Below are 27,940 nucleotides of genomic sequence, written 5' to 3' on the forward strand. Positions count from 1 at the left end.
ATCCAACATCAATAAAGCACGAGCGTGTAGGGGCAGAGCTATGTATTGGCCTAGAATAATTGTGACCTCTTGAAGCCTCATACAAAAGCATTTGGCTCTAAAGTATATGAGTAGAAATATGACCATATAACCTTGAAACTATGGTACCCCCAAAAGAAAAGCTATTAGCTCCGCCACTGTCGGTGTGGTGCTTAACATACGTATGTTATGATTCACAAAAAAATTAATTACCACTATATTTATTCTCTCTTTTTTTGTGAACAAAAGTTTAGAAAGAGGGGAGGCTACCCCATCTCTAGGCCGGGACATACTAAAACCTCTTTGAGGACTTATAGAATAATTTGATATGACTTAAGATAAAATAATTTACGGCCCAGGACCTCTTTTACTGCACAAGTGGATTTGTAAATTCTCATGCCCTAATTTACAAGTCAATATAGTAGACTGCTATATATGGTCCATCAATAATTGTTTTTTTTTTGTTTTTTCATTATAGTCTTGAACAAAACAAGCATCAACAAGCTTCCATTATGCATGCATCATGATCTGCTGGCAATGACATTAATTTACTTTCAAAAGACAAAATGCATATGCTTATGTCTTTTGGGGGTCACAAATGCTTGGAGTTACAGATCAAAAAGTGCTACAACAACTGGCATGTATCTTTGAATATATTCTAATACAAGAATTAATTCTTAGATAGTAAAAAAAATATATAAAAAAAAGTTACAAGGAATTGGTTTAATACATGCGTAATACGAAATCATTCTTCATCTCTTGCTGAATAAATTTCTGCATAAAATTAAACATGTGTTTGAGTACCCTAAAGCTTCTTATATAAGGTCATTTTGGAGCATCTAGGCCTTTTTATATATATAAAAATTCAGCAGTTGGTGATTGCTTGTGATTCGAATTGAGGAACCAACTCAGAGTTTGGTTGCTAAATAACTTTAAAAGTACACATTGTTCTTTACATGTCTTAGATTTTTGCATGTCAACTGTTCCTATTTCTTTTTCTTTTTTTGCCAAGTTGCGAGAGGGAAGGGAAAATTCACACACACACAAATATTATGGGGACCTTGAACCTAGATTAGCTACTTGAGAGCACACCAAAGACCTGAACTAATCCAACTAAACACCAAAGACCTGAACTAATCCAACTAACACCCCATTAGTCCAAACTATTTGTATTTCGACAGACAATATTGTCTAGGGATCCAACCAACTTCATTATTAGCATAGCCTCAGCTCTCCCTAGTGTCAAATAATGGTATTGGAGAATTTTCCTTATTGTCCTTGTGGAGGCAAATATGTAAAATTACATTGTGTAGACAGCTCTGCATCCCTACAATTGTACAGGTTAATAACTGTTAGCTTCTCAGCTAAACAACCCCAGGAAAAGTGAAATTAGAAAGAAAAAGGGACCGTACGTTGAGGGACTAAAGGGGAAAAGAAAAGGAACCAACAGCCAACATCACTCTTTTGTGATTTAGCAAGATCATAATATTTAGTAACGAAAACAAAACAGAAGATTTTTTTTTTATTTTTTAAAAAAGGTTAACAGGGAGTTTGCGATATCATAATCTCTCACTCCATCAAGTACAGGCCATTCTTCTTGTCCCCCAGTCACTTCTGCTTTAAACTCCCTATCATTCCATAACTGCAGTATATTTATCCATGTACTTCTCTTGCACGATAGAAAATCTTACCTGAATTGTTGCCATTTTCTGAGAAAGCAGAAACTGAAAGAAATAATGCATTGCCATTTCCGGCCAATAACACAATGACATGTGGGATAATTTTATCACTTATCATTGTGTTATTAATCAGAGATAGCAAAACAATGATATCCCTGTTACAAGAAAGTTTTTTTCGTACATAAGAAAAAACTTATTAATAAAGTTTTAAAAAAACATTCAATAGCAACCTACATGTCAAGATTCGAATTCGAAAACAAAAATGTTAGTTATACATACCATATTATGTACCACCTCTCTAATGAAGATGTGATACACAAGATGGCGGATAATCACAAACAAGTTGGGCGGGGGGAGTGGGGTGGTGAAAGTTAATAATTCCGTTGAGTTGTACAACTATCCTGTGAACATGTGGGGTCTAAACTATTGAAGCTTAATGTCTCAGAAAAAGGAAATTAATCCACAGGTTAATTTGGTACAGGTAAAAAAGCTCCCCAGTGGAATTCTGTACCTTGGGATTTCATTGGGCTTATTATTGAATCCGCAAATAAAGGCCCAAGTGCCTCACATTAAAAACCAAGGAAGCTTTATCCCACATCGGAGGGTTGCCTGTTCTACAAGTTCTTTATATACTTGCGTTTAAGAAATGAGTTTGTCCCTTCGGGGACATCCGATAAAATTGGAACGATACAGAGAAGATTAGCATGGCCCCTGCGCAAGGATGACACGCATAAATCGAGAAATGGTCCAAATTTTTTTGCTCTTTTTTCTGCCAATTTTTTTTTGCCCTTTGAACTCTTCGATGGTTCGGTGGCTTCGTCTTTGATCTTCCAGGTGTGAGTAGAAGTTTGAATTCAATCTACTTTGATCTTCCAGTATTTGATGCTTCAGTGACTGATTTTTAGCATGGAATCTTTTGTCTTGCAATTTAATCCATATAAAAAGCTCGCCTACTAGCTGTTTGATAAAATGACTCTGTTAACTTTATATCATAATGCGTGAGTGTTCGTTTGGAAGCTTCAATCTTGGTTGTGTGAGAAATTCTTATATCATAATGCTAGCAATTTAGTTTTAGGATTATAGACTGCAAGGATAGAAACACACGGCAGTGCTGCTACTTTTAAGCACTGCGAGAAACATAGTTTCTAATGTCTTGCAGAAGAGTTGCGGTTTTCCACATTCGTAGTGGCGCCTCACGTTAGTGTTTGTTCTGTCATCTAAATAGGTGCTACTGCATTTGAGTATTTTTGTTACTTGGTTCATGGATAGCAAATCAACACATTTGATTGTCAGCTTGCTGTAACTTCCTCGCTGTTTGTTCACAATTAGTAATTAGGGAAGACTATTAGAGGGATGAAGTGTTGCTAGCAAGTACGTGAATTGAATGTGACTAATTTCTAAAGACCTGCCTAGATCAGTTTTAGAACATTCGTGGCGGCGCGTCTCATGTTATGGCAGTAGTTGTTTCATAAAGGGGGGTTTTGAAGAAGATGCTATCTGCTGTCAAGCAGTACGTTGTCGATTGTACTTCTGTAAAAGAAGTTGCAGGTCCCAATTGTTTCCTTGGAATTTTGAGGCGAGACGAGCCTTTGGTTCTAAGGAAGACATAGGCATAAGACGAGGCAAGCAATTAAAGCAGTAAGATTGAATTCCAAGCAAAAACTCAAATGTAAAATCAGTAAAAGATTGAAGAAGACATAGGCATAAGAGGTGGCAGTAGTTTTTCACTTTCATAGCAGAATAGATAGTAGAGGATGTTGCTATCTAGCCTAGCCATAGAGGAAATAATTCAAAGTAAGTTAAAACAGATGATGCTCATTAGCAAACTAAATTAAAAGGTTATTCCAATCCAAATTCTAACAGATTTATTCTATATTCTTCATTGCCAGCACATCTACACCGCCAGTTCAAGTTGAGTCTCAATCAGTCGACTACCTCGAGAGTTTGATAATCTTGAGTGATGGCTGCTTCCATGAGATGGTGAAGCCTGGATGTTGTGTACAAATCCAGGGATCCTGGTGCTCGTTGAAATACAGAATGTGTGGCATCACATCATCCCCGTACCGTACCCTTTGTCCCTAAACTTGCTGCGGATTTCCTCAAAATTGCTCCGTAGCGCGTCGTACTGAATGCCCCAGATGCGGCTATCAGGACGTTCTAGAAAGTTGGTGAACATAATCACCTTCTTGATCATCTGCTCTGCCTTCAAGTACTCATTCACAGCCACTTCCAGAATCAAATCAAACACTTCAAAAATCCTACATTCCTCATTAAGTTGCACCTGATATCTCATAAATTCGAACTTGGACATAAGATCATGTCCTTCTATCAAGTCTAGCTGACATTTTCCACCACCAGTGTATTTTATCATCTTTCCCTTCCATGGCTCTTCACTCACTTCAGACACCAGAATTTCCAACCCGCCTCTGGATAGCTCCACTCTTTATAGCCCAGGCCACCATAGCCCACCACCAAGCAGTTTTTGAATTTGCCCAAACCCTCCCTCTGCTTTATATCCTCCACCATTGCCTTCCACTGAAGCTCAGCCTCTTCCTGGAAATCCTCCTTTCTTACAAGTCCATCTCCTTTTGCTGCTGCTTTAGGTACAATTACTCCACCATTGCCTTCCACTGAAGCTCAGCCGCTTCCCCGACATCCTCATCTTGTACATATTTTATGATCTCATTTGGAAGCAAAGCATTCCGCTTTATTATGCTAATGCCGCCTCTTAAATTGTCTCCTCCTCCTACTGCTGCTGCTTTCACCTTCTTCATATACTTCTTAACCACACAGGGCTCTCGGCATTGTAGTAAATGGTCATGGGCCCCAAAAACTCATTCCGTAGCCATTTCAACTTCCACTGTTGTGATTGATCTAATTCTGGCGGGGCAAGCCTTCTGGCGATGCTTTCAAGCAGAAAAATGGTGCCGGTCCAGTGATCGTGCCCGAGTCGTGTGGAAGTGCAACACTCTGCAGGCCTGGATACCAAAAGATCCGAATTCATTTTGTCCGTATCAGACTTCAAACACTCCACGAAAATATCAATAACTCGATCGTGTAACAACCTATAATCCGGGTGACAGTCGTACCTCTCAGGATGAAGACGCAGATGTGCAGCAGCGTCGTCATCTTGGTCGTCGTCTGATTTCGGAACAAGAACCTTGTAGAGAATTTGGACAAGGTTGTACCACCAACCCCAATGGCGGGGATAGCGGACCAGAGGCAAGTTGGCAATAGAGTGGAGGTTGCGTAATAGAGTCTTGGGGTGGTTGTGGTGGAGCCAAAGCACGGCCGTGTCGAACTTTGTGTCAGAAAAATCTTTTGAATTGAAGGTGAAGATGAGCTTGAGGGTGGTGAGGGGATTATGGGACCAGGCCAAGGGGAGCAGTTGCTCCAGATGTGTAAGGCAGGGGTTAGCATCTCTCCATTCTGGTCTGAGGGCGTTGAAGAAGAGATCAAGGCAGGGGTCACCGTAGGAGGAGGAGGGAATACTAGGCCAGAGGCTGTTGTTGTTGGCAATGTCAGCGTTGGCGTTGGAAGTAGCCATTAATCTCCTTCTTTCTATTGGTGTGGTTGGAGCTACTACTAGTTGTGAGGGTGAAGAAATGAAAATATTGCCGCCTAATTTGCGTTTGCCAACGTCATTGACAAGGTTTCGGTTTCGGTGGCATCCTCCTGCTGCTGCTGCTTTGTACCGATTCACACTCGTCAAACACGCTTGCCCCGGCTCCACTGCTTTATTCATCTGAATCATCATCTCTCAGTGGTTGGTTGTTTGGTTGGTTGGTTGCTGGTTGAGCCTTGAGCCAGGATTAATTATAGAATTGATTATAGATTTGATGCCTGCTTGCTTGGACACCAAGGATGTTTCAGAGAGTCAGTTGTATTGTATTGATGTTTATAAAACATGTACAAGAGTCCTTTGAAAATAGAGTGATATGTAAGCGATAAAATATAAGCAGATAGGCTCTCTCTCTCTCTCTCTCTCTCCCTCCCTCTCCCCCCCCTTCAGCCCCAGCACCCCCAACTAACTTCCTTTTTATACTTTTTCTTCTTCTTCACAACAGGTAACTTATAATTGAAAGATTGGTGACCCAACAGGAAAATTGGACTCCCCTATCGATCGAGGAGAGTGTAGGACTAAAAGAGCATCTTAAAATGACTATTCCAATGTATTAAATATTAAATATTGTATTCAAATTAATTAATGGCAATTGTATTTGCAGCTAGCTATGATTTTAATGAAGGCAAAATAAGTTGGAATGTTTGTCAAGTGGAAAATGGGACGGTTTAATTTGATGGTTGCAAAGCAAATTTGAAATTGACAATTACTTGACGGAGACTGCAGTTTGAAGACAGACGAATAGGCAAGAAATCATGGCAGGAAGGAAATTTCCAGGGGAATCGTAGGAAGGTGGCCGGCAGCACTGGGTGGAGGTGTCGGGTATGTGCCGGTTTGTGCAAGACCATCGCGGTGAAACAAACTTACCTGGTTCTGTACAAGTATATCCAATAAATACAAGGCGGTAAAAATCCCCTTAACTACGTATTTCTATCACAAAGAGGTATTGCTGTAGACTGGAAAATGTACTTTTATTTTTTTATTATTTTTTTATCAGGAACAAAAACAAAATTTAGACTTCAATTTCTTACCACTAAACAAGTCAGCGGAAATAACCACTAAGCAGGTTATATCAAGAATAAATTAAAACTCGTCAAAATCAGAAAAGATCCCATAAAACACACAATAATCACAATCGGGCAAACTCTGCTATGCTTTTCTCAAAAATAAGATGCGAAGATCAGTCATCTCTCCGGGAACCATTTCCATGAAAACAAGTAGAAGCAAGTGACTTTTAATGATAAAGGCAATGCCTAAAAAATAAGGAAAGATAATATAACTCTGACCCATTTAAAGCCTGGTAGATAATAATATCCCTGATTTCCATGACTGGACAGAACAAAGAGTTTATTAAAATCTTATAATGGAGAATACACTGACCCTCAAACTACAGAATTTCAAAGGATATGTAAAATCTATTTCCTGACATGTAGAAGAAACAGATGTCTTAATCAGGTTTCAGATGCTACACGGACAAGTAACGCATTTCTGAATATAAGCGGCATCCCACCAGAAAGGTTTCTAATAACACAATTTCAGTACAACACTAGCATTGTGCCTGAAAGCTCCCCACACACCCTACTTCCTGACGAAAATAGAGACTTACTACCAATAAATTGAGCACCGCAAGATATATAAGAGTGACTAATATAAACTCAAACTCATGGGTTTGAGATGATCTCACAAAGGATTAAAGCAAATAAAACTCACAAGGTTAGGCAAAATGCTTCCTCAATGACAACTCATGCTGAAGAAAAAGAAATGCCTGGTATATAAAGAATGAACAAATAGCATCTTGGTACTCAGTTCCTTCCACATGAGGTCCATGGCTCTCCTAAGTATTTTCGAAAACGTACTTGAACCCTCCTTGGTCCAAGGTAAAGTAGAAAACCATCCAGCATTAAAGGTTCAAAACATACTTGAACCATGCAGAACAACTTAAATTCCTTTTCAAGATGATAGATTTGATTAAAATAAATCCAATAAGAAACCCCAGCCAAAACCAAGTATATGAAGGATGAAATATGAATAGCTACTGCATCCCTTTTTAAAATCCAATCTACGTAATAGCACAAGGATATTCAATTGAAGCATAACTACTCTTAATGGAAAACATGCCAAACATGTTAAAGAGCCAGTGCTGAGATACAAAAAGACATGTGGTGAAACCTAAAGATCCCCAAAGTATCAAACAAGTTTTAGAAAATGAGACTACAACATAATCCAAGTAAACCAAATGAATATTCATTTAAAAGGGTCAACCAACCTCCTTAATTTTATTATGTCACTGAGACTGCGTTCATAATACAGTATTAATAAAAACCTTTGACTACAGTGTTATTTAGCAACCCAAATACTTCCAAAACTTCAGAGAAAATTTTCAATCGGTGTCCTCCACACATTTGTATTCTTAAGGTGATTTGTAGAAACGCATGGCAATCACAACTCCTGGCTCCAATGCCATGATTCAGCACTTTAACCATCCCCCCTTATGCTCTATACGACACAATTATATGAAAAAGAAAAATACTAATGCACTCAATAGTTCGAGAATGTTTAGTTTAGGAACTGACACTAGAGCTTATACGCAATAACAAGAACATTACACAGCCCCACCCTAAAGCATACCCCCAGTAGCCGTCCATGTAAATCGTCACATCATTTAATAGAACTTTTTTTACACATCGAGCATCATTCTAACCAAAAACTATAACAAATTTGTACCATTTATGGTCTTCAACACAGACCAATAGTCAATACTGTAAATCTGTAAGCATAACAAAATGGTTCCAGTCCAGGTGCCCATTTATGCACATAGATAACATCCAAGTCATAGAATTTCCACAAATGTATCTATCCTATTCCTACCATTTAGCTACTGATACCACTAGATAATTGAAATTATAAACACAAAAACTGTAATTAGAGGCAAGAAAAAAATGAACTATTTGAAAACATTAATCAGTTAAACATTCAAGCAATTAAAACAGCTAAATTATGAAGTGATCAAGCTTCACATGAAAAGCCCAATAAAACATCCCCAAACCCTTATTTCAACTACATATCATATCAACAACCGAAAACCCATTTCAACTCAAAAAAGAAGGATCGATCTGAGAACGAACGAACCGGCATACCCAGATCGAATTTCAGTCAGATTCAGACGACCCAGCAACAGAAAGGCCGGCCTGCTCGATCTCGAGCCGTTCGAGGGCTTTCTGGTGGGCCCAGGTCTCGATGGTGAGATCGGGCTTAGCGTTGAGGCCGACGCCAAGGATAACGATGGTGAGGAAGCTGGTGACGTAGCAAGGGAGCTCCCAGTCCTCCCATTTTCGAGTCTGGCCTGGGGACAGCGGGGTCCGGTTGAAGAGGTAACCTTTGGGTTGCTCCTCGTGGCCCGGGCTGGTCCACCGGCTCGGACCTGTGGCTGAACCGCCGCGAGTTCGGAGAGTCTGGATGAGGCGCTGGCGGAGCATTGTGGAGGCGGGTATGGTAAGACTTTCCTCCCAGCTAGAGAGAGAGAGAGAGAGAGTAGAGTGAGCTTGGTTTGCTGTCGTATTGCCTGCCTTATTAGTGGGCCTTGCAAGTATCTAAAAATAAGGGCCAGGACCAACCCAACTCCACCCACCTGGCTTGATCTCTTTGGTTCTTTAGAAATAAAAATAAATTTAAAATCTCGGTTTTTTGTTTTGTTTTTTGTTTTGGGATTTTTTGTAAGCATACGCTGGTTTGATAATTATTTCGTCTTCAATTTTCTATTTTTCTTTTTCATTTTTTGAAAACTGATAACATGTTTAATAATAGTTTTTTCGTTTTTTGTTTGAGGACAAATTTAAATCAGTTTTCAAAATTTTTTTCTTTTTTTTTTCCTCATTTATTGTTCATTAATTATACATCACTAGAATGTGTTGCACTTAAATTCCAAAATTCGGCATATGGGACCTCCAAACTTTGATTTTTCTAATATGTACTTTCATTCTATAGACTCAGACTCCAAGAAAAATTCCATTTTCAAGTTCAATCTTAACTAAGTCAAAATTGAAATTATAATCTCGAACTAGCCACCCAACTAGCACCGGATTGGCACCGCCGGTTGTACACCTCTACTTTCTTGTTCCTTACTTTTGTTTTTGCCTCTTCTCCCTGAATTCAAAGCTGGGCGCCCAAGCTTTGTTGATCAATAGTAACTTCAATCACTCATCAAATTATCCAAGAGCAGTAAATTACTATTTGGCCAGACAGGGAGTGAGAAGAAAAAAGACATGATGTGAAAATGCATCAAAGAAGCTATATTCATGATGTAATACATAATTAGAACAAACAAAACAAGTTGAATCATAATATAGAAAATCATTGAGATTCTTTTCTGAGAAGAAAAATAACTTATTCCTCTTTAAACAGAGAGGAATTCAAGCCTTGAGAAGGCCTGCATCATTATATCTCATATATTCACAGGCTTCAGAACAAGTTCTAGCAGGAAAAACTTGTACCCCTGAGAATTCGTTCTTTCAAAATAAAGCGTTAATGATGCCTTGGTGAAATCATGTATAGGCATGAAGTGTATCGGCTAGACAGCTATTCGCCTTTCTGTTTCAGTGCTGAACAAAAATATGAACTCCTCGAATGCCACCGGTTCAATAATAGATAGTCTTCAAAAGAACTCAGAGAGTATGAAAGAGGGAATCGCGTACTTCAAATGATCTTCAACCGTTCAACCCACATGACCAAGACACTCATTTTCTTTTCATGCCAGAAACCAAAACATACTCCTTTATGCCAACATTGAAGTATGGTTTCTCAGTTTTCTACATGTCACTCCATGTTTTTGGCCCATAGTTTCCATTTCATGTCATTGTTCCTCAATGACCGAATTTTGCTTCTGTTTCATTGTTAAATCAGATATTTATATCTGTAAGAGGCAGTGCAAGGGTCTTCAAAACTCACCAGTAATCTCCACAAGAACAGGTTCCTCCGACAATGTGATGAAACCGGTTTTTATCTCTCAAAGACACTTCTCTTCCATAAATCTTTGAGACAAGTTTTGCAAAATTATGGCAATCGACACAAATTCGAAGATTTTTTATCACACGTACTGGCACTCCTTCAGGTGTAGCAATCAGCCCAAAAGCCAAAGCCATCTTTTCACTGTGGCCTAGGAGTACTTTTTCCTTCTGCTCCTCATCCACGTCATACAAAACGCAACCCAAATCAGGAGCATAACCAGCTTCCTTCAATTTGACTGACAATTCTTTCACCTTTGCAGACACCTCTTCCCTTCTTGGATGGGAGCGATCACTTGCATGAAAAGTATGAAGGATTTGGTCAAGCTCAATCCAACTTCTTCCTGGCTCCTTTATCACGGCCTTCTCTACCATCAATTCCCTTACATTTCTTACATCTTCCCATCTCCCCGCAGAAGCATATAAATTAGAAAGGATTACGTAATTCCCAGCATTTTCAGGTTCAATTTGTAAAAGCCGAAAACCCACAAATTCACCAATCTCAACATTTGAGTGAACCCTACAAGCACCTAAAAGTGAACCCCATATAGCAGCAGTTGGTTCAAAACGCATCTTTTTTATAAACTCAAATGCCTCTTCAACTCGACCAGCACGCCCGAGAAGATCAACAACACACCCATAGTGCTCAAGCTCTGGCTCAATACCATTTTCCCCTTCTGCCATCTCATAAAAATATTCTAGCCCTCTATCTTCCATTCCTCCGTGACTGCAACCAGATAAAACAGCCAAAAAAGTGACACTGTCTGGTCTGACTTTATTTTCGTCTTTCATTAGTTTGAAAAGCTTAACCACCTCTTTTCCCATTCCATGCTTACTATACCCTACAAGCATTGCATTCCATGATATAACGGTTCTCTCTGGGATGCTATCAAAGATCCTTCGTGAGTAACTTAGGTTTCCACATTTAGAGTACATATCAATCAGCGAGTTCTGAAGAACCACATATGAGGGCAGTTCACGACGAAGGACGTGGTTGTGAACTTGCCTGCCAAGGTCCAATGCAGCAAGCCCTGATAATGCTGTTAACACACTAGCATAAGTGACATAGTTTGAAGTCATTCCTTCCCTCTGCAACTGACGGAATAGCTCCAAGGCCTCTTCATCAAGGCCCAGCTGGGCATAGCCAGAGATTATAGCAGTACAAGAAACAACATCCCTCTCTGGCAAGCACTCGAAAACTCCTCGGGCTTCATAGATTCTACCAGCTTTGGCATACATGTCAAGAAGTGAGCTTCCAACAAATATATGTGATTCAAACTTTGTTTTTATTATGAGAGAGTGGATTTGCCTTCCTAAGTCAAACCCCCACGCACCACCAGCACATGAAGTAAGTACTGTTGCAAAAGTGAACTCATTAGGCTCCGTACCTGCAAAGTTTACAGATAATTATCAATACAGGAAGCCCTGTTAAACAAAGAGAAAAAAGAAATCACCATGACCAAATTTTATTCTTTCTGAGGGACCATGACCAAATTTAATTAAGCAACAAAAACTGACAATTTACTCACAATACAGGCCATGTCTCAATGACCAACTTATATAAACAGGAACTAAAACCAATAATACCTGATCTTAACATCTGTAGAAAAAGATTCAAGGCTTCGGAGGCATACCCCCTCTTAGAATAAGCCGAAATCATTGCCGTCCATGACACCACATTTCGTACAGGCATTTCATCGAGCACCCGCTGTGCATCATTCAAACATTCACAGTTATTATAGAAGACGATCAACCGTGTCCTGAGGTGCATAGGCGGAAGGTAACAGGTTTTGGTCATGTGGGCATGGACTCTTTGGCCTTCCCTGAAGGCCCTTCGGTTTACACACTCGTTTAACAGCGTGTAGTAGCCTTCAAACTTCATCTCAAGGCCTTGAACGGCCATTTCCACCAAAGCTTCTCTCAGTTGACCGTTGGAGCATAGAGAATTTAAATTCTGTGAATTTGGAGGGAATGAGGTAAGGGAGAGTTGGCGGGCAAATTGGTTGGACATGGAGGAAATTACTTGATTAGCATCATAACATAAGCTTAATTTTCGGATCATATCAATTTTAAGAGACCAGCACCTCTATTATTAACCTTCAAAATTGTTTGGACTGCTTGAAGAAGCATAATCGTCTTTTTAGCTTTTATATTTACCAAAGAAATAAAGAGAAAAATTTAAGATCCGCCACAACTCATAGAGTGGGCTCACCTAGTACTCGATATGTCCATCCTCTTGCCTATGAGTTGGATCTAGCTCTTCATACATTAAATACATTAGAGTAGTTTAGAATATCACATTCTAAAAAAAATAAGATTGGGTTTTGACAACGTTAAATTGCCAAAAGAAGGGGCTTTTTTGGAGTGCAAGGAATGAAGCTATACTCTCAGGAGAGCAGTAATTACAACAAATTTCATGCCTTCAATCTCATAAAACTTTGAACCATACTGTATTCTTTATTCACAATGACCTGCATTCTTACAAACGGGGATATACACACACTAGAAATGAAAACATGTGGCCGGCCTTTCGCCACAAAATTTCGAATCCATCCCAAATGTACAATCAAAAGAATGACATTATAATTCAGTGGTTCTTCCTAATCTCTCTCTTTCTCCCTCTTTCACTGGCTGTACAAACAAGCTTGAATGGAAATTAAGCAGAGATATGTTATTTACAGTTGAAGACCTGAAATCCAGAGGATCATTCCACTGCCTTAACGGGTCATCAGACCATCTCATGTTAACGTTGTCAATCACCAAGCCATCAATGTGTTCCATGATGATGCCGGCTGTGCTGTGATTAACCAGTCCCTGGCATCCTGGTCTGTAGTCTGCCAACCCACCAGCGTAATTGGTCCATCTTCTGTAAGTCAGATTCAAGTTAATGAATCTCAAATCACTAAGAAGCCCCCCTTTAGAGCCTGATAAGAATACACCATTCTCAGAAGTTGAAGTGATGTTGACGAAGAGTAGGTTAGAGATTGAACCCTCCTTTGAATTTGAGTTTCGCGGACAAGTAGTCACGTAGATAGGCTCTGCTCTGCCCCACCAGGACGGGTCATAGTATCTTGTGCTGATGTTTATGTTTGAGAAGGTAATGTCACTCACATTTCCTGCACAAGGTATCTCGTGACACACAGATTTATGAGAGCTAGCGAGCAATGAAAATTTCTAATGTTCGACATCACCAAGTCCAGCTGCTACTTAGTTGAACCAATTTCTTAAAGTCATTTTCAACTTTTTAACCTGTAAATCTTTAGTCTGAACTCTGAAGACAGACATCATACAAGCCACAGAAAGAAGAGGTTTGCTAAACAGAAGCCAGTCCCAAGAGATTAGTCTGGAACTTTACATTCAAATTTCTAGCTTGGTTTCAAGCTATCTCATCTGTAACTTTGATAAGCAGTTTATCATATAATAATGGGATGTCTTTTTTTTTTTCTTCTTCTGCACAAATAAGCGACATAAATATAACACAAGAAAAGCTAAACAAAATTATTACCTCCGTCGCGGATTTGGAATCCCAGGCCTCTATGAGAATCTACAATAGTGATGTTGTCAAACACAAGACCCTTGAAATCGAACCAACTAGCACTACCAAGTTTGATTGCAGAAGACTTTGTTCGAATCCAAGAATTTGTTACGGTTAAGTTATAGAGGGGGCCAGTGTTTGTCTTTGGACAGATGGCATCATCTCCAGTATCAATATGGCATCTGGTAATGACTGTGTTATTCGAATCCTCAATATCTATTCCATCATTATTGGGTGTGTTAAAGTCTCCATAAATCGAAACATCTTGAATCAGTACGTTCTCACACTGCACAATGTGCAAGCTGCAATTATGCAATGTTTCCATCAGTTAAGTTAAAGAAATACAATAGTCAAATGATATAAATTAAATAAGAAAAAAAATAATACCAGTTAAATTTAGCTATACTATACTGAGTTGTACTTGTAACCAAACCAATTGTGGGCAATATAATTTTTTAATTTGTTTCTTTGAGATCGTTTACGATTATAATGTTTGGAAGAGGAGAAAGAGGAATTCAAGTGATGTGGTAGAAGCATATTTCAAAGGAAAATGCTAGGAAGACCACATTTATAAACTACCTTGTGTACCACCACTCCACTTCTATTAGAGAGGTGCTATACAAGGTAATCTATAAATGTGGTCTTCCTAGCATTACTCTGTTTCAAAACTAGCAACAGTTGGGGTCATTTAAAGCAGGAACCAAATGCAATATAATTTGTAAAAAGAAAAAGAAAAAGAAAAAAAAGAAAAGAAATGCACAATATAATTGTATTTAAAAAATAAAAATAAAAACAATATCTAGAGTATTTAACAGAATTTTCTCGCAGACAATGTTGACCTATCTTCATTAATCAAATGAAATCAACAATTTGGCAAAGTTGTTAGTCAAGAGTATTGGTGAAGTATTGGAGTATGCCCACGTGTTATAATATAAGCGGATCTTTTTATGGTTCATAAACCTAATCCATTTGTAAATTCTTTTTTCAGTGAAATTAGACGTTGCAGATAAGCTTTAAAAAGTCAGTGACAATAATTGAACCATAAAATAATGATAATTTATCCATATCCATACCCATACGTCGAGTATTGTCATTTTTTCAAACCAAATTTAGGAGGAAAATGAAAATATATTATATTATATTATATTGGGAAAATTAGAATGCGCACCACCAGTATGCCGGCTGACGCAACCTGAGTTTGGAGAGGTTGACATTTCGGCAATTGATGAAGCCGACGAGCCTGGGCCGGCACTCGTCGCCCAAGCAAGCACCGGTCCAGTTCCAGCTCACCATCACATTCTTCCTCTCATCGAACCGCGTCACGAACTTCAAGCCCTGACCGTCCACCACTCCACCGCCGCTGATTCCGACGTCGCTCGCGTTCTCCGCCAACACCACGTACCACTTGTTCTGCTCTTTCGGGTAGTCCTCGAGTCTCGGGCCGCCCAGGAGCGTCGCGCCTTCTTGGATGTCCAGAACGACGCCGGATTTGAGGCGGATCGTGGCGGTCAGGTACGTGCGCCACGGAGGGAAGGTGACGTGGCAGGGGGAGAGGGCGGGGCAGCTGTCGATGGCAGATTGGATGGCGGAGGTGTCGTAATGGACGCCGTCTCCGGTGGCGCCGAAGTCGACGACGGAGATGGTGGTGGCGGAGAGGGTGTGAGGGAGTTCGATGATGGGTGACGTGGCGGGATTGGATTGGAGGGGAGGAAGTAGGAAGAGGAAGAAGAGGAGTGGGACTGTGATTGATTGGATGAGGGATGGAGGAGGAGGAGATGGAACAGCCATTTGGAATTGGCCTGCTTTTTTGGGTTTCTGGAGTCAAAATTTACTCTGTTTGATTTTATACTGCAATGCAATGAAACAAATGCAAAATTTTAAGGAGGGTATATTCAATTTTGATTTTAAATGATTTTAGAAGAGTTATAAAGTTGATAGAGATTAATTGAATTTAATTGAGTTTAATGGTGTGTTTGGATAAAGGAAATAAACTTGGGATTTTGACAAAAGTCAGAATTTCTAAATTGACATGAACCAATTTTCGTGTTTGGATAAAAAAACATAGAAATTTAAAAATTCCGGGTGAGAAAAAACATGGAATTTGGAGATCATAAATCCTAATTTTAAATTCTATCTAAAAGTCTTCATTTCTAAAATTTCAAGAGATATTGAGTTTTTAAAAAAAGATAACTTTACAAATAAAGGTTAAATTCCGTGTTTTAAATCCGTCACCCAAACAATAAACTTTATAAATTCTAGAATATTAATTTCCATCATTTTAAATTCCGTCATTTATGAAACCCTTTGTACTTTTAAATTTCATCATCCAAACACACTGTAACTGAATTCTACAAACTGTGCGTACATTTTCACTGAATTAGTGTATAGATTTTAACTGAGTTTGTTATAGTTTTATTATTGATTTTAATGGAGTTTATAGCACTCAAAAAACAAAGGATTTAGTGGGTGATGACAGTGGTGGTGATGGCGATGGCGGTTTGTGGGTGATGGTGGGGGAGGTAATGGTGGAGAAGGTGGGGGTGGTAGTGGCAATGGCGACGGCAACAGTGGCGATGATGGTGATGGTGCTAGCAGTGGTGGTGACGGTGGGGGTGATGGTGGGGCTAATAGTGGGGGTTGGTGATGGTGGTGGAGGTAGGGGTAAGGGTAAGGGTGGTGATGATTGCGGTGATGGTGCTGGGAGTGGCGGGAATGTCGGTGGTGGTGGTGGCAGTGGCGATGACAATGACTTTGGTTGTGGTGGGGGTGATGGCAGTGGTGATATTTATGATAAGACGGTGGTAGTAAAAGTGGTGAAATCATATTTTGATAATAAAAATAATATGTCTATCAAAATCTCTAGGGGAAACAAAGATTTTTCTTGGCCTAAAGTTAGTCTATAATCAAACGAAATCCTCCACTTTTTGTATTTCCTTTAAAATCAATGAGTTTTTTAATACACCCAAACTTTTATGAAGTTTTTTAAAGTTGTGATTGAATACATCCAATTTTGAATGAAGTTTAAAAAATATGAATTGTATAAACTTCTATAAAATCGTGATTGAATACACCTGCACTTTTTAACTTTTTAAATTCTTTTAAAATCTAAATTGAATATACCCCATTTGGGAAACTCCCCCTTCTATAATTCTCCTTGGATTCACTTTAGGTAGTAGGGTTTAGTATGGATTTATCAACCCTTTTTTTAACATGATATATACTCTAATTGAAGGGAAATCGAACTTAGGTGCAAGAAAATGTGCACAGTATTCTAATCAACTTACCAACCTCACATTTTCAATTTATTACAAATTATTGATAGTGTATTATAAAGAATTCGTTGGAATTCAAAATAATTTGGAGCTAATGAAATAGGTCAATAGCATATGTTAATTAGATCAATTAGTCAAATCAGTGTGTCTATCCCTTACATCCCAGTTTGAGCCTCCTCCCACATTAGACTAATGTGCCAATCTAATTTTTATGGCATTATTGAATCTAATTTGATACATTGAAAACGCTTTGTAGAAATAAAAACATACATTTATATTTAGCTACATTACATCTTTTGGGAAACTACATCAAATGACTCTAGACCAGAAATCTACATAGATCCATCTATTTTGTCCATTTGGCTTCCTTGGAATCTCAATACCATCCTCTTGGGTTGCGTACTTTTCTTCTTTTACAAAAAAGGGCGAACAAAACTAGCATTACTCTAGCTCTGGGTCTAGAAACCCTGAAAAAGTATTTAAATAGTGGATTCCCATTGGAAACAAAAGGGATCTCAAAAACTTGGATCTCCCAAACTCATTTGGGTGCCCATTGCAGCATGTCTGTCAACAACACAATTACTTTCCCTATAACTGTTATAGAATAGAACAAGTGCATAAGGGCAATCTGCAACTGCTAATCAAAGGCCCGAGTTGGGCACATGGATTATGTTAGCGTTAGTCGCGCAAGGCGTGCGGCCTTGGCACAGCTGTTAATGATTGCAGATCCTATAGCGAAGATCCAGCGGCTGTGATAGCATCATCGCATGCCCATGCGTTCCTTAAGCTAGCACAGCTCATTCCACATTCTGTAATCGGTACAGGAATTATGAAAGAGTAAGGAAGCACTTTCAGAACCATATTAAGCTTTGTTTCAGCCCTTGTTACGTCTTAAAAAGAAAAAAAAGTGCAGAGAACTTGATGGTGCATACACTGAGACTGAACAAAGAAGTCTTCCAATAACAGTTGTTAAGCAATGGTTCATTCAATGATTTTGCAATAGGAACCAATCAAAAAGTTCAAAAAATAAGTATTAGATTGAATGACCCTCAAAGTTAGTATATATATATATATATATATATATATATATATATATTTCATAAGGATAACATACCAAACCTATTTCCCTCTCTAGACACAGGGAAATCAGGATTCATAACTGACCCTGAAAAATAGAAACGCGCCATGAATACCGAGGCATTTCCTCTACTTCCTGCTAATTGCTAAAATACTATACTTGATATATACACTTCTACCAGTAGAACTTAATTACGTCGTCTTCACATCTCCATCTTCAAATGACTTGTCTGCAGAGTTGCTGCACAACAATAATGAAATGAAGAAGTTAAATCTCATTATTCCATGTTACTTTTCTGCTAAGAAAAGAAACAAATTGCACCTCATGTATATTTTTCATCAACAATATGACTGCTTCGAGTGTGAGGATAGCACACTATATCAAATTCTTGTATCAATTGAAAAGTTGGCCTGAAATGAGATATGAAAAGCACTCTGCCAATGGCAAAGGGTTTTGGAGACACATGAGGAGATGCGTGAACAATAAGACTCATATCGGTCTACCTGAATTTGCTGAAGAATCGCAACTGATAAGGGAGGTCTCTGGAGTAATGAAAGTATGAGTTTCTTCTTCCCTCCCCCAACCAGGCTGATGAGTATCGAAGTGCCATTGCTGATGATACGGTTGCCTGTTTCCATTAATTGGGACTTCTGGCCACATCAGAGTTGTAACCATATTGGCGAAGTTAGCTTCCATTAGAGATCCACTCTGAAAGTTGTGGAGGATAGCCAAATATATCAGTAAGAGCATCTCCAAGGGAGATGTCAAATACCAAACATCAAATTTAAATTTGATGGTTGATGTGGCAATTTGACATTCACACAGTTTTACAATCCACCCGATATGTCAAATAAATAATTATTGTCACAATCAAATCATTTAAGATAAAGAAGAAAAAAAGGAAAAAAGGAAAACAATAAATGAAAGTAACAGCCAACTATCTTTTAAAAATAATAAAATATTCATCTGACATCTTGTTTTTGGGATGTCAAAAATAACATCTCAACCTCCAGCCTTCATTCCACATCAGCTTTGACACATCGGTTGGAGTGATGTGAGATGTTATTTCTAGCCGTTAAATGTCTATGTGGCACTTTTGACACATCGGTTGGAGATGCTCTAATATGCAATCAATATGACACTAACTTAAGGGTCGAACTTGCTCCATGAAGTAGTGTAGCCTATCAATTACCACAATTCCACTTCAAACAAAGAGAAAAAGAAGAAGGAAAAAAAAACTCATTCATGGAACCCCAATTGCAGTGGTCCCACTAAATGTAAACAACCTTTAGATTGCCGGTTGCTGATTGTAACTGACAATTATCTATCATAATCTAAAAACCATTCGAAATAAATAAATAAAAGTAGCCAGGTAGTAGACAGAAATAGGGGCCTCCAAAACTCATCCACTGGCCTGACATTTGATCGCTGAATAGCGTCATTTAATATTTGGCTAGCAGTCTTTAATGATGCAAACCCAAAAACAGCATAAAACTGTTTGCTAATCTACACTGCCATTGTTAAGTAATATGATTAATGGTCAAACCATGAAGCGACTAACAAGTCTAATATTTTTGCACAACTTGCAAATGATGGCAACAGGCCCCTAAGCAGCCAGGTATGCATCCACACCCCCGAAAATAATATTGTACCACTGATAAAACACGAGGACGCCTCAGTAGCTTCTCAATTTCAAAATAGAATAGTATTTAAAGGAGCTGTGTGATACTTACTTCAGCAGCCAATATACTATCAAGGTTGAAATCAATTCTTGGGTTGACTGCCGCAAGTCTCATTGATAAGAACTGAAACAAATGAAATTTTACCAGAATCAGAACATGAAAGATAGTTAGAAATAACCAGTATGATAACTTCATTCCCTAGGATTGCTTGACTTCTCTCTGGCTTTGTAACTAAAAGAGGGGGATAACTAAAGCATCTAAAAGTAGCTAAAACCAAAATGGATGTATGCATGGACAGGATGAAGAGTCTAGATCCATAATGATGGAGAACTACTTGGCAAATAATTTCAGACTTTCAGGGGGTAAAACTTTCTTAGACCTTTGGCAAATGGAAATGCTATACTGGGAAAAAAGCACTGAAACAAATCAGATAGTCCCAATTTTACATGAATTTTTTTAAGCTAGGGATTTTAGAGGACATATCCAACTGTTAAATCACATATCCCTGGATACATTTCCACTAGCCCGCGTACGGTGAAGAAGAACCCATCAGTTAGTTGAAGCTTTATTCAAAGGAACAAAGGAATAAAGGATTCTCCGACCAAATTCTTCAAGTCATGCCTTTTCATTTCAGTGCTAAAACTATTACTTAAGATGTATGAGATGTGCAACAGGTCTGACCTCAACTTGATGTTGTAGGGACTGCACGTGATTGATGATTTCATCCAGAACCAGTGCCGTGCCTGAAATCTGCAAAGCAAAATTGTTTTAGGTAGTGATTCTGGAAGTGGTAAGAGTGATATTTATAAGAAGATGCACGCAAATATTCAAATGATTCAAGGTATTCGTTAAAGAACATTTAACAGAAAAAGTTTGCTCAACATATTCAACCCAACAAGATGGAACGAATTCTGTAAATGGGAGAGCCCTCTCATGATTGAAATATCAACTCCTCATGTAAAATTTAAACCCATAAAGAAAAGTTGGATATCTATTATTTTCTTTGTTATATTTATTGTAAGGAGAATTTACAGATCTGACCAAACTTAGATAGCGCATAACAAGAGTAAATAGTTTTTTATAATTAAAAAAAAAATGTCAGATATCTAAGAAACAGTACAATCAGAATCTCAAACCAATATCCAGTGATAGATTCACATTTCCCATTTTTCAAAAGCATTGTCATCGTGTCAGTTTAAACTACCAAAGAATTTGCATGAACAATGGGATGAAGTGAGGATTGACATTTGAAACTTGAATATTTTGATAGCAAGATGCAGACGCAATTAGCGGTCGTAAATATGGATGCATGTCAAGAACAATCAATCAAAAATACACACTTTATAAGAAACATTTGACCTTTCAGCAAAGTAAATATCAAGATGGGGTTAACTATACTGATCTTAGGCCTCCATCAATAAAATTTTATCACTATCCCTCAGCTTCCAGCAGAGTACAGCTCAATGGATCCATTGCAATGTGATTTTCTTTAATTGAATTAGAAAGCTGGTAGCAATTAAGTCCAGTTTTTTTTTTTTTTTTTTTAATTCATTCAACCTACGTCCCAAGAAAGGGTAATTTGCAGATTTTTCTTCTAACAATTTTCTCCTGGACTCTCTGAGGTCATTTCACAGACTATCCCAGAAAGGCCCAAAAAACTTGCCATCAGCATGAAGGAATCTTGGGAAACTTAGATCTCTGGTTAAGCTCAATCAAGTGAAATTGCTAGTGGACTCTCACATCAATACACATACATCATGCTCCACGCAGTTAGGTGAGGGCAGTTTGTTAAAGGAGGTTTTCTTTTGTCTTCCTTTTTCCGTCATCCAAGTAAGGATGGATACCAAACTCGTTAGAGATTGATAGTACTATGCGCCCTCAGAAGAGGGTTTAACATTTAACTTGTGCCTGGCCCACCGTGGCTGATGGGAGATGCCGGTGGGATGGGATGGGACCCACAAATACCTAAATCTGTAATTCTATTCTACATGCCCACTATCTTATGTGGGTCTCTCTGCCCCCAAGCCAAGCACCACAACCTCAGTCCAGCTAGCTTTACCCCATGACAATGTCTTTCCATATGAGGGTATATCCGTCATTTAAAACAATACTCAGCTATTTTATAATTAATAGATATCTCCTTAGTCTAATTTGGAAATACAGCAAATATGGCCATGGCAGTGAGCCTGCGCGATAACTCAAGTTTGAATATTGTTCCATGTAAATTAGTTCGAATCTCGTTCCCGTAAATTAGATTAATTTAGAGTAAATTTTGTTTATATAAACCTAAAAATAAAAAATTTGGAAATACAATTGTCATTTGACAAAAAAAAAGTACAAATTATTTCTAAAAGAAATTGCCTGATAAAATTAAAAGAAATTATTTTTTGTGCAGAAATTAAATAAAAATCTAGATGACAAAATTAACCCTTAAAAAGGACTCCTCACCAAACCCAGTACAACCCCACTACCACCTTTCCTTTTTCCCAATTGTCCTCCAACTTATTGAAGAAGAAAAAAAAAGTTTTATTCATTAAAAAAATTAAACTGCAGTGAAATTACGGAAATACCACTGGCACAAGCCAGCAAGCCCTTTTCTTGGTCGAAAAGCAAAGCACTTTTGTGAAAAAGTTGACGAGGACAAAACCGTTATTAAAGAACATAATCCGAAAACATGATTGCACTTTTTTAAGAGACAATAGAGACATAAATTCAATTATATAATCCCCAAAATCTAAATCAACCAATTAATCCAAAGATTAAGATCTCACAAAATTTAATCAAACCTTATTGCATCCTGGGACCAGCTCCTGCAGCAGCTTCATCCTCGCATTAATCTTCTCTCTCCTCGCCTGCAAAATCCCAACAAAAAATAATTTTAAAAAAGTACAAGTGATGTTGAATTTCTTAATTAGCAGAAAATATTTAATTATGGGTTTAAGTTTAATCAAAGACATTACTCGCTCTGCTAAGCTATGGTTGTCTGTGGCTTGCCCACGCCGAGCACGAACATGAACATAGGGAACCTTGTTGGCGTCTTCTTTGATTTCGCTCTTGCTCTTCTTCGTCGAGACCTTAACCTGAATTTCACAGAGTGAGGGATTGAATTCAGTTCGTGTTTCACTATGAAAATTCAACAAAATCACGAAAAGGGGAAAAAGTAAACCCTAGAAACCCTAATGATCGGACTAGTACCTTCTTCTCTCGCTCCTTTCTCTTCGCCGAGGACCTCTGGTTGTTCTTGGTCGCGTCAAGCGTCAGCTGGGATGAGTTCGGGTTCGAATCGGTCTCGACCGGCTCGGTCTTCACCTTCTCCAAATCCGCGCCGGAGTTGGACGGTATGGAGCTTGTCTCCGGGGAGCCCTCTCCGGCAAAGATCGAGAACTTGGCGGCGCGTTCGATTAAGGCGGGGTTTGTAGGGAAGGTGAGGCTGGAATTGAAAGGGTGTTGGACGCGCGCCTCTCCGGAGATGGCCACCGGAGTCGGAGTAGAGTTGGCCTCCGGCGAGAGGTGGAGGAGCTCCATGGCTTGAGTCGGCGGAAGTTCTAGAAGCGCCGTGAAGGAGCTGGTGTTCTCCGGTGGCACGGCCATGAGTCGGTGGATTTCTTCTCGGAATTGGAGGGACTCGAACTCGGGTCCTGGTAAAATGGATCCGGGTACGGTTGCTCCGGTTGGGTCCATGGGTTGCTGGGAAATTGGGCGGCAAATTGAACCAAAACAGAGCTCAATTCTGAACTAATTTCTCAAAATTCTGAGCTCAAACAAAGAGTGGTTGTGTTAATTAAGCAAAACACAGTAACTGGATTAAGGTTTTGAAACGAACTGTGCAATTTCGAGAGCGAAATGAGTGAGAAAGAGAGAGAAGAGGGAACAGGAAGCAAATGTGGGCAAAATGGCCAAATGGATAGAAATATATAGAGAGAGAGATAGCTATGGCGGTCAAAATGTTTCTGTGTTTGTCTCTGAGAGAGAGAGAGAGAGAGAGAGAGAGAGAGAGAGAGAGAGAGTGAGTGAGTGTTGGTTTTATGAAGAGAGATTACTTCTCAACCATTTGAAGTATAGAGAAAGCAACTTCGCTTGTTTTGGGCGTCCTGTTTAATTATACGGGTATTTGTTACCTCCATTTGTACAGTTCGTCGAGAGCTGAGTTGAGGTGAGAGAGGGAGAGAGGGAGGGAGAGAGAGGTAAAAGGAGGAAATGAACAATGGGGACCACCACCCTATGGCAAACGCTGCATCCATTTTTTTTTTCCTTTTTCGTTTTTTTTAAAGTTTAACCTTTTAACTATTTTTTTCTCTCTTTTGCACTTTTAATTGATATTGTACATGCATTTCATTTTCATCTAACATCTTCTTGTTAATAGAAAGGTCTTGCTGGTCACGGAGACCAGTGCCAGTGACGATTCACTTGATTCACGGTGTGTTTGGTGTCTAGAATTGAATTAGATTGAAAGAAGAAATGGAGACGAACTTTACGGAGAAAATTTGGAAGTTGGCATCCAAATTTGAAAACTTATCATTCTTTCATGACTAAGTCATCATCTACTTTTAATTTGAACAGAATTTAGAAGTTGGCATCCTTTATTTCTTACTTCAGTATACTTTGAATCTAGCGAGCTATCCAACATATATCTCATGATTATTCATATTCTTGTCAAATGTAATATTTGAAAGAATATTGTGTGTTAGTCAGTCACCTAATTTAGTAAATGAAGGTTAATATCTTACGCATATTACAACGAAAACAAAGAAAATTAAACCAATGATGATACTTAAGTCCTCACTTGTTAACACAGTCTCATCCTTACAACTTTTTATGAGAAAAAGTAGCATAAACATTACAGTCAAACGACAACGACACCATACGTAGTTTAGACTATTGATTATACTTAAAAAAATGTCAACGACACTCCCAACAACTAGAGAAGATATATGTATAAGTTTAAGTAGTAACATATAATTTTGAGTCCAAGAAAGAAGCATGAGAATGTCCCGTATCCGTAGTCGCATCCGCAACAAAATCAGCCTCCTTGACGATACATGTTTATATCATTGATTGGCCTATCTTTTAATCACATGAAAAATAAATAAATAACTAAATAAAATGTTTAGGATGGGGTTTCCGTTGGGCCGTAAAGCTGTGATATTAGAATCTGTTCATAGGGGGCGCGGCGGGGACCGCCCGCGAAGCAAAGGCCCGACAGAGTTAGTAACAGCGAGAAGATGACCCGTCATTTTCTTGCATTTATAATTATTTAGACCCAACAATAATAATAATAATAATTCTTTTAATTATTATGCCTCAATTGTCCATCCACACACAATTTATTTACACAACTAGCAGAGCAGTAGCCTTCCTCCTAACTAGTCAACGTAGAGGGGGCGAGTCAAACTGACTCACTCAGTAAATTATTTACTGCTTGCTTGGCTTTTTTTGTTTTTTTATTTTATGTACGAGCAATACTGAGATAGGAAAATTGAACATAAAATTTTTGGATGTATGGATAAATGCTCACAACTGTTTAAGATACAAGTTCTTTTTTAGTTGGTTTTTTTGGTGCAAAAACATTAGGCCTGACATTTGTGTCTACTTAGGGCCGTAGGCTACTCGGCTTTCCAACATCATCTCCCTTTTGCTGCTCTAAGAAGTTAAAGTGCTCTTGGAATATCATATGAGATTATGTTTAAATTGCTTTATTGCCTCCTAATTTTGATATGTTTGGGAGAAATCTATAATATGTCACAATCTAGTGATAATGATGTAATTATTGTGTTTTGTTTATTGATATTGTGATTACGTTCAAATAACAATGCTTTATTTTCCAACTAACATGATATTGTCCTGTTAAATTTTCTATCATGGTTGATTTTCAATGTAATTATACGTTGTGCACATCAAGTGTGACATAAGTTCGGAAATAAAAGTTGAAACTTTAAGCATTTTTTATCTTTGCTAAAAAGAACAAAAGTTTGGGAAACAAAAGGACAATGTTACACATAAAAATATGCCATACACATGACTTTTGTAGAAAAAACAATACCATAACTTTGATTCTTCGCATTCACATTTCATATTCCATCTTCAATAAATGTGATATTCACTTAATTTGATTATTCACACTTCTATTCAATATGTGATCTATCATTAGATGAGTCAAATTTCTGAATTGGAAGAGCTAAATTTGAAAAAATGGGTTGAAAATTTGACTATAACGTGATCAATAAATATTGTACATAATAGTCTTTTTTGTATAAGAAAAAAAAAGAATATTGTTTTTTTTAGGACCTTTCTTATTGAGAGGGACGATAATATACTAAACTCACACACACTACACTGATGCTAGAACTCGAACCCAGAATCTTGCCTAAGGAATTAATTACTCCAAACCACTACACTAATAGATCGTGTGTTGGATATTATTTTTTAATTGTTTTACTTTGTGCCTCCATTCACATGGAAAGAGTTTGTACTTTATACGATTGGATTAAGCAAATGGAAAGCAATCTAACACCAACAATGAGTGGTTGTGATCAGATCAACGGCTAATCTTATCTTTATGTCTTGCAAGAGATCTAAGTGGTGGGGTTCATTGGGCGTGGATGATCCAACATTAGAACACGGAAGCGACTTCATAGCCGTTGATTAAATTTACAGCATATATACAGGCAGGCCCAACCCAGGCATCATTATGTGTTTTGGTCCATAAGTTCAAAAATTTAAGTTTGGGCCCATACTAGCTTTCTTAGTCTCTCTCTCATTCAGGCTTTTCTAAACCCCCACCCAAATTAAATTAATGAAGAAAAGGTTTTCTGATTTATCACTGTCAAAGTCGGACCTAACCAGAATGAAAACGAAATTAATTTTTAGGAGATTTACAATTATACTCATTATAAAAATTCAAATTATATAAAAACTCTATATGAAATGGACTTTAGAAACATACTCAAAACCCATTTATAATATAATAAAGAGACTTCGAACTTCCTATAAATTACAAAACTACCATCAATTTCTTTTTTTTTTTTCCTTATCAAAGGAGGGATTTCATTAGCAACTGAAAACAGACATACCCAAGTAATCAACAGGTGAGGGAGCTATATGTGGCTTCATTAAAACCTTGCTATAAAACCCAAAGGGGAAAATCCGATATAAAAAAAAGAGTACCACAACGCTTTCTGTAAAACAAAAAATTCAAACCTCAACCCTATCAAAAGCTAATGTAGACGCCCGCACAAACCTACGGCCTTCTCTCAACCCAAATTGTGCCAATACATGAGCCACATTGTTCCCTTGTCGCGGCTGGTGGATCACTTCCAACACCTCACAAGTCACCAACAAAAGCCGCACATCTTCCACAAGATTCCTTAGATTGCTCCACAATTTCTTAAAACAAGCTCAACTCCAAAATCTCATTAAAAAAATCCAAAACACTCAATAGGACATTAAAATAATTTAATAATCAAAATTAAATTCAAACCAAATAAAAAATTGTTGCATTATTTGGTCTAAAAAATTTGATGTTTCTAGTGTTATTGAATAGTTTTTGTCGATTGATCGGCGTCTAGGTCTGCAAAACACTTAAGACTCTATGTTGGTCATGTCATCAGCCACAATTGTACAAATAATTCATTTGATTCATGTAGTAACTTATAGTTAATGACAATCATTTAATATATGAATCGTTAATGGTTTCGTAGGAGCTTATTGTAAGTCAATTGAGAAATACTTGACCAGTACCCCAGTTGCTTAGACCATGGCAGGGCTTGAGCCATGCCTTTTTTCAGTGCCTCCAAAGAAATTAATTGCTTTTAAGCTTTGTGCAAGTTGGCTTGAACACAGAGCCTATGGCTGTTGGACTGTGGTCCATATTTTCATATTCAATGCCCTTCAAAACTTTTTAATTTCAACTGGTGGTTCTATTCTACCTCAACTGAATTTGTTTTTGAGCATAGAACGGTCAAAAAAGGTCAATTTTGATCTTTGTAGTTTGTCTCTGTTTCATTTTTGGTCTCTGTAGTTTTAATAAGGTCAATTGTGCCCTTGTAGTTTCATAA

At 38.1% G+C, this 27,940-nt stretch overlaps 5 protein-coding genes and 1 non-coding gene across 8 annotated transcripts; 1 reads left to right on the forward strand and 5 right to left on the reverse strand.

Moving 5' to 3' along the window:
- The first annotated feature begins 2,351 nt into the window (after positions 1–2,351).
- Positions 2,352–2,454, forward strand: LOC117636210. The gene has a single exon (XR_004587012.1). It is a non-coding gene; the product is annotated as a U6 spliceosomal RNA (small nuclear RNA).
- A 947-nt stretch (positions 2,455–3,401) lies between these two features.
- LOC117634679 lies at positions 3,402–7,386 on the reverse strand. 3 transcript variants are annotated; one of them, XM_034368864.1, is made up of 2 exons: positions 6,030–7,386; positions 3,402–5,547 (listed from the first exon to the last, which is right to left on the reverse strand). In XM_034368864.1, exon 2 carries the CDS (start codon positions 5,452–5,454, stop codon positions 4,468–4,470), a length of 987 nt encoding a protein of 328 aa, XP_034224755.1. In that variant the 5' UTR covers positions 5,455–5,547; positions 6,030–7,386; the 3' UTR covers positions 3,402–4,467. The 3 variants fall into 3 exon arrangements, with proteins under 3 accessions (XP_034224755.1, XP_034224757.1, XP_034224756.1); XM_034368866.1 differs by lacking the exon at positions 6,030–7,386 and adding an exon at positions 5,655–5,693 and having other exon boundaries at positions 3,402–5,397; XM_034368865.1 differs by lacking the exon at positions 6,030–7,386 and having other exon boundaries at positions 3,402–4,675; positions 4,787–5,691.
- Positions 7,387–8,241: 855 nt separating this feature from the next.
- On the reverse strand, positions 8,242–24,028 carry LOC117634681. The gene is made up of 2 exons (XM_034368867.1): positions 23,878–24,028; positions 8,242–8,851 (listed from the first exon to the last, which is right to left on the reverse strand). Exon 2 carries the CDS (start codon positions 8,793–8,795, stop codon positions 8,469–8,471), a length of 327 nt encoding a protein of 108 aa, XP_034224758.1. The 5' UTR covers positions 8,796–8,851; positions 23,878–24,028; the 3' UTR covers positions 8,242–8,468.
- LOC117634676 (putative pentatricopeptide repeat-containing protein At3g13770, mitochondrial) lies at positions 9,772–12,410 on the reverse strand. Its single transcript, XM_034368861.1, has 2 exons — positions 11,907–12,410; positions 9,772–11,707 (listed from the first exon to the last, which is right to left on the reverse strand). Exons 1-2 carry the CDS (start codon positions 12,379–12,381, stop codon positions 10,260–10,262), a joined length of 1,923 nt encoding a protein of 640 aa, XP_034224752.1. The 5' UTR covers positions 12,382–12,410; the 3' UTR covers positions 9,772–10,259.
- Positions 12,732–15,727, reverse strand: LOC117634677 (polygalacturonase ADPG2). Its single transcript, XM_034368862.1, has 3 exons — positions 15,023–15,727; positions 13,825–14,156; positions 12,732–13,435 (listed from the first exon to the last, which is right to left on the reverse strand). Exons 1-3 carry the CDS (start codon positions 15,640–15,642, stop codon positions 12,900–12,902), a joined length of 1,488 nt encoding a protein of 495 aa, XP_034224753.1. The 5' UTR covers positions 15,643–15,727; the 3' UTR covers positions 12,732–12,899.
- LOC117634678 (transcription factor bHLH48-like) lies at positions 18,208–23,878 on the reverse strand. Its single transcript, XM_034368863.1, has 7 exons — positions 23,082–23,878; positions 22,847–22,966; positions 22,673–22,738; positions 20,568–20,636; positions 19,938–20,009; positions 18,708–18,912; positions 18,208–18,444 (listed from the first exon to the last, which is right to left on the reverse strand). Exons 1-7 carry the CDS (start codon positions 23,565–23,567, stop codon positions 18,407–18,409), a joined length of 1,056 nt encoding a protein of 351 aa, XP_034224754.1. The 5' UTR covers positions 23,568–23,878; the 3' UTR covers positions 18,208–18,406.
- Positions 24,029–27,940: the final 3,912 nt, after the last annotated feature.

The sequence above is a fragment of the Prunus dulcis genome, chromosome 7, assembly GCF_902201215.1.
Source record: "Prunus dulcis chromosome 7, ALMONDv2, whole genome shotgun sequence".
Taxonomy (NCBI): Eukaryota; Viridiplantae; Streptophyta; class Magnoliopsida; order Rosales; family Rosaceae; genus Prunus; species Prunus dulcis.

Coding starts and splice junctions, on each gene's coding strand:
- LOC117634676 (XM_034368861.1), bottom strand. CDS start 12,381: ATGATCCGAAAATTAAGCTTATGTTATGATGCTAATCAAGTAATTTCC. Junction 11,708..11,906: donor TCTACAGATGTTAAGATCAG/GTATTATTGGTT, acceptor TAAACTTTGCAG/GTACGGAGCCTAATGAGTTC.
- LOC117634678 (XM_034368863.1), bottom strand. CDS start 23,567: ATGGACCCAACCGGAGCAACCGTACCCGGATCCATTTTACCAGGACCC. Junction 22,967..23,081: donor GAAAGGAGCGAGAGAAGAAG/GTACTAGTCCGA, acceptor TGTGAAATTCAG/GTTAAGGTCTCGACGAAGAA. Junction 20,010..20,567: donor CCCTACAACATCAAGTTGAG/GTCAGACCTGTT, acceptor CATTTGTTTCAG/TTCTTATCAATGAGACTTGC.
- LOC117634681 (XM_034368867.1), bottom strand. CDS start 8,795: ATGCTCCGCCAGCGCCTCATCCAGACTCTCCGAACTCGCGGCGGTTCA.
- LOC117634679 (XM_034368864.1), bottom strand. CDS start 5,454: ATGATGATTCAGATGAATAAAGCAGTGGAGCCGGGGCAAGCGTGTTTG.
- LOC117634677 (XM_034368862.1), bottom strand. CDS start 15,642: ATGGCTGTTCCATCTCCTCCTCCTCCATCCCTCATCCAATCAATCACA. Junction 14,157..15,022: donor CGTCAGCCGGCATACTGGTG/GTGCGCATTCTA, acceptor GCATAATTGCAG/CTTGCACATTGTGCAGTGTG. Junction 13,436..13,824: donor ATTCCAAATCCGCGACGGAG/GTAATAATTTTG, acceptor TACCTTGTGCAG/GAAATGTGAGTGACATTACC.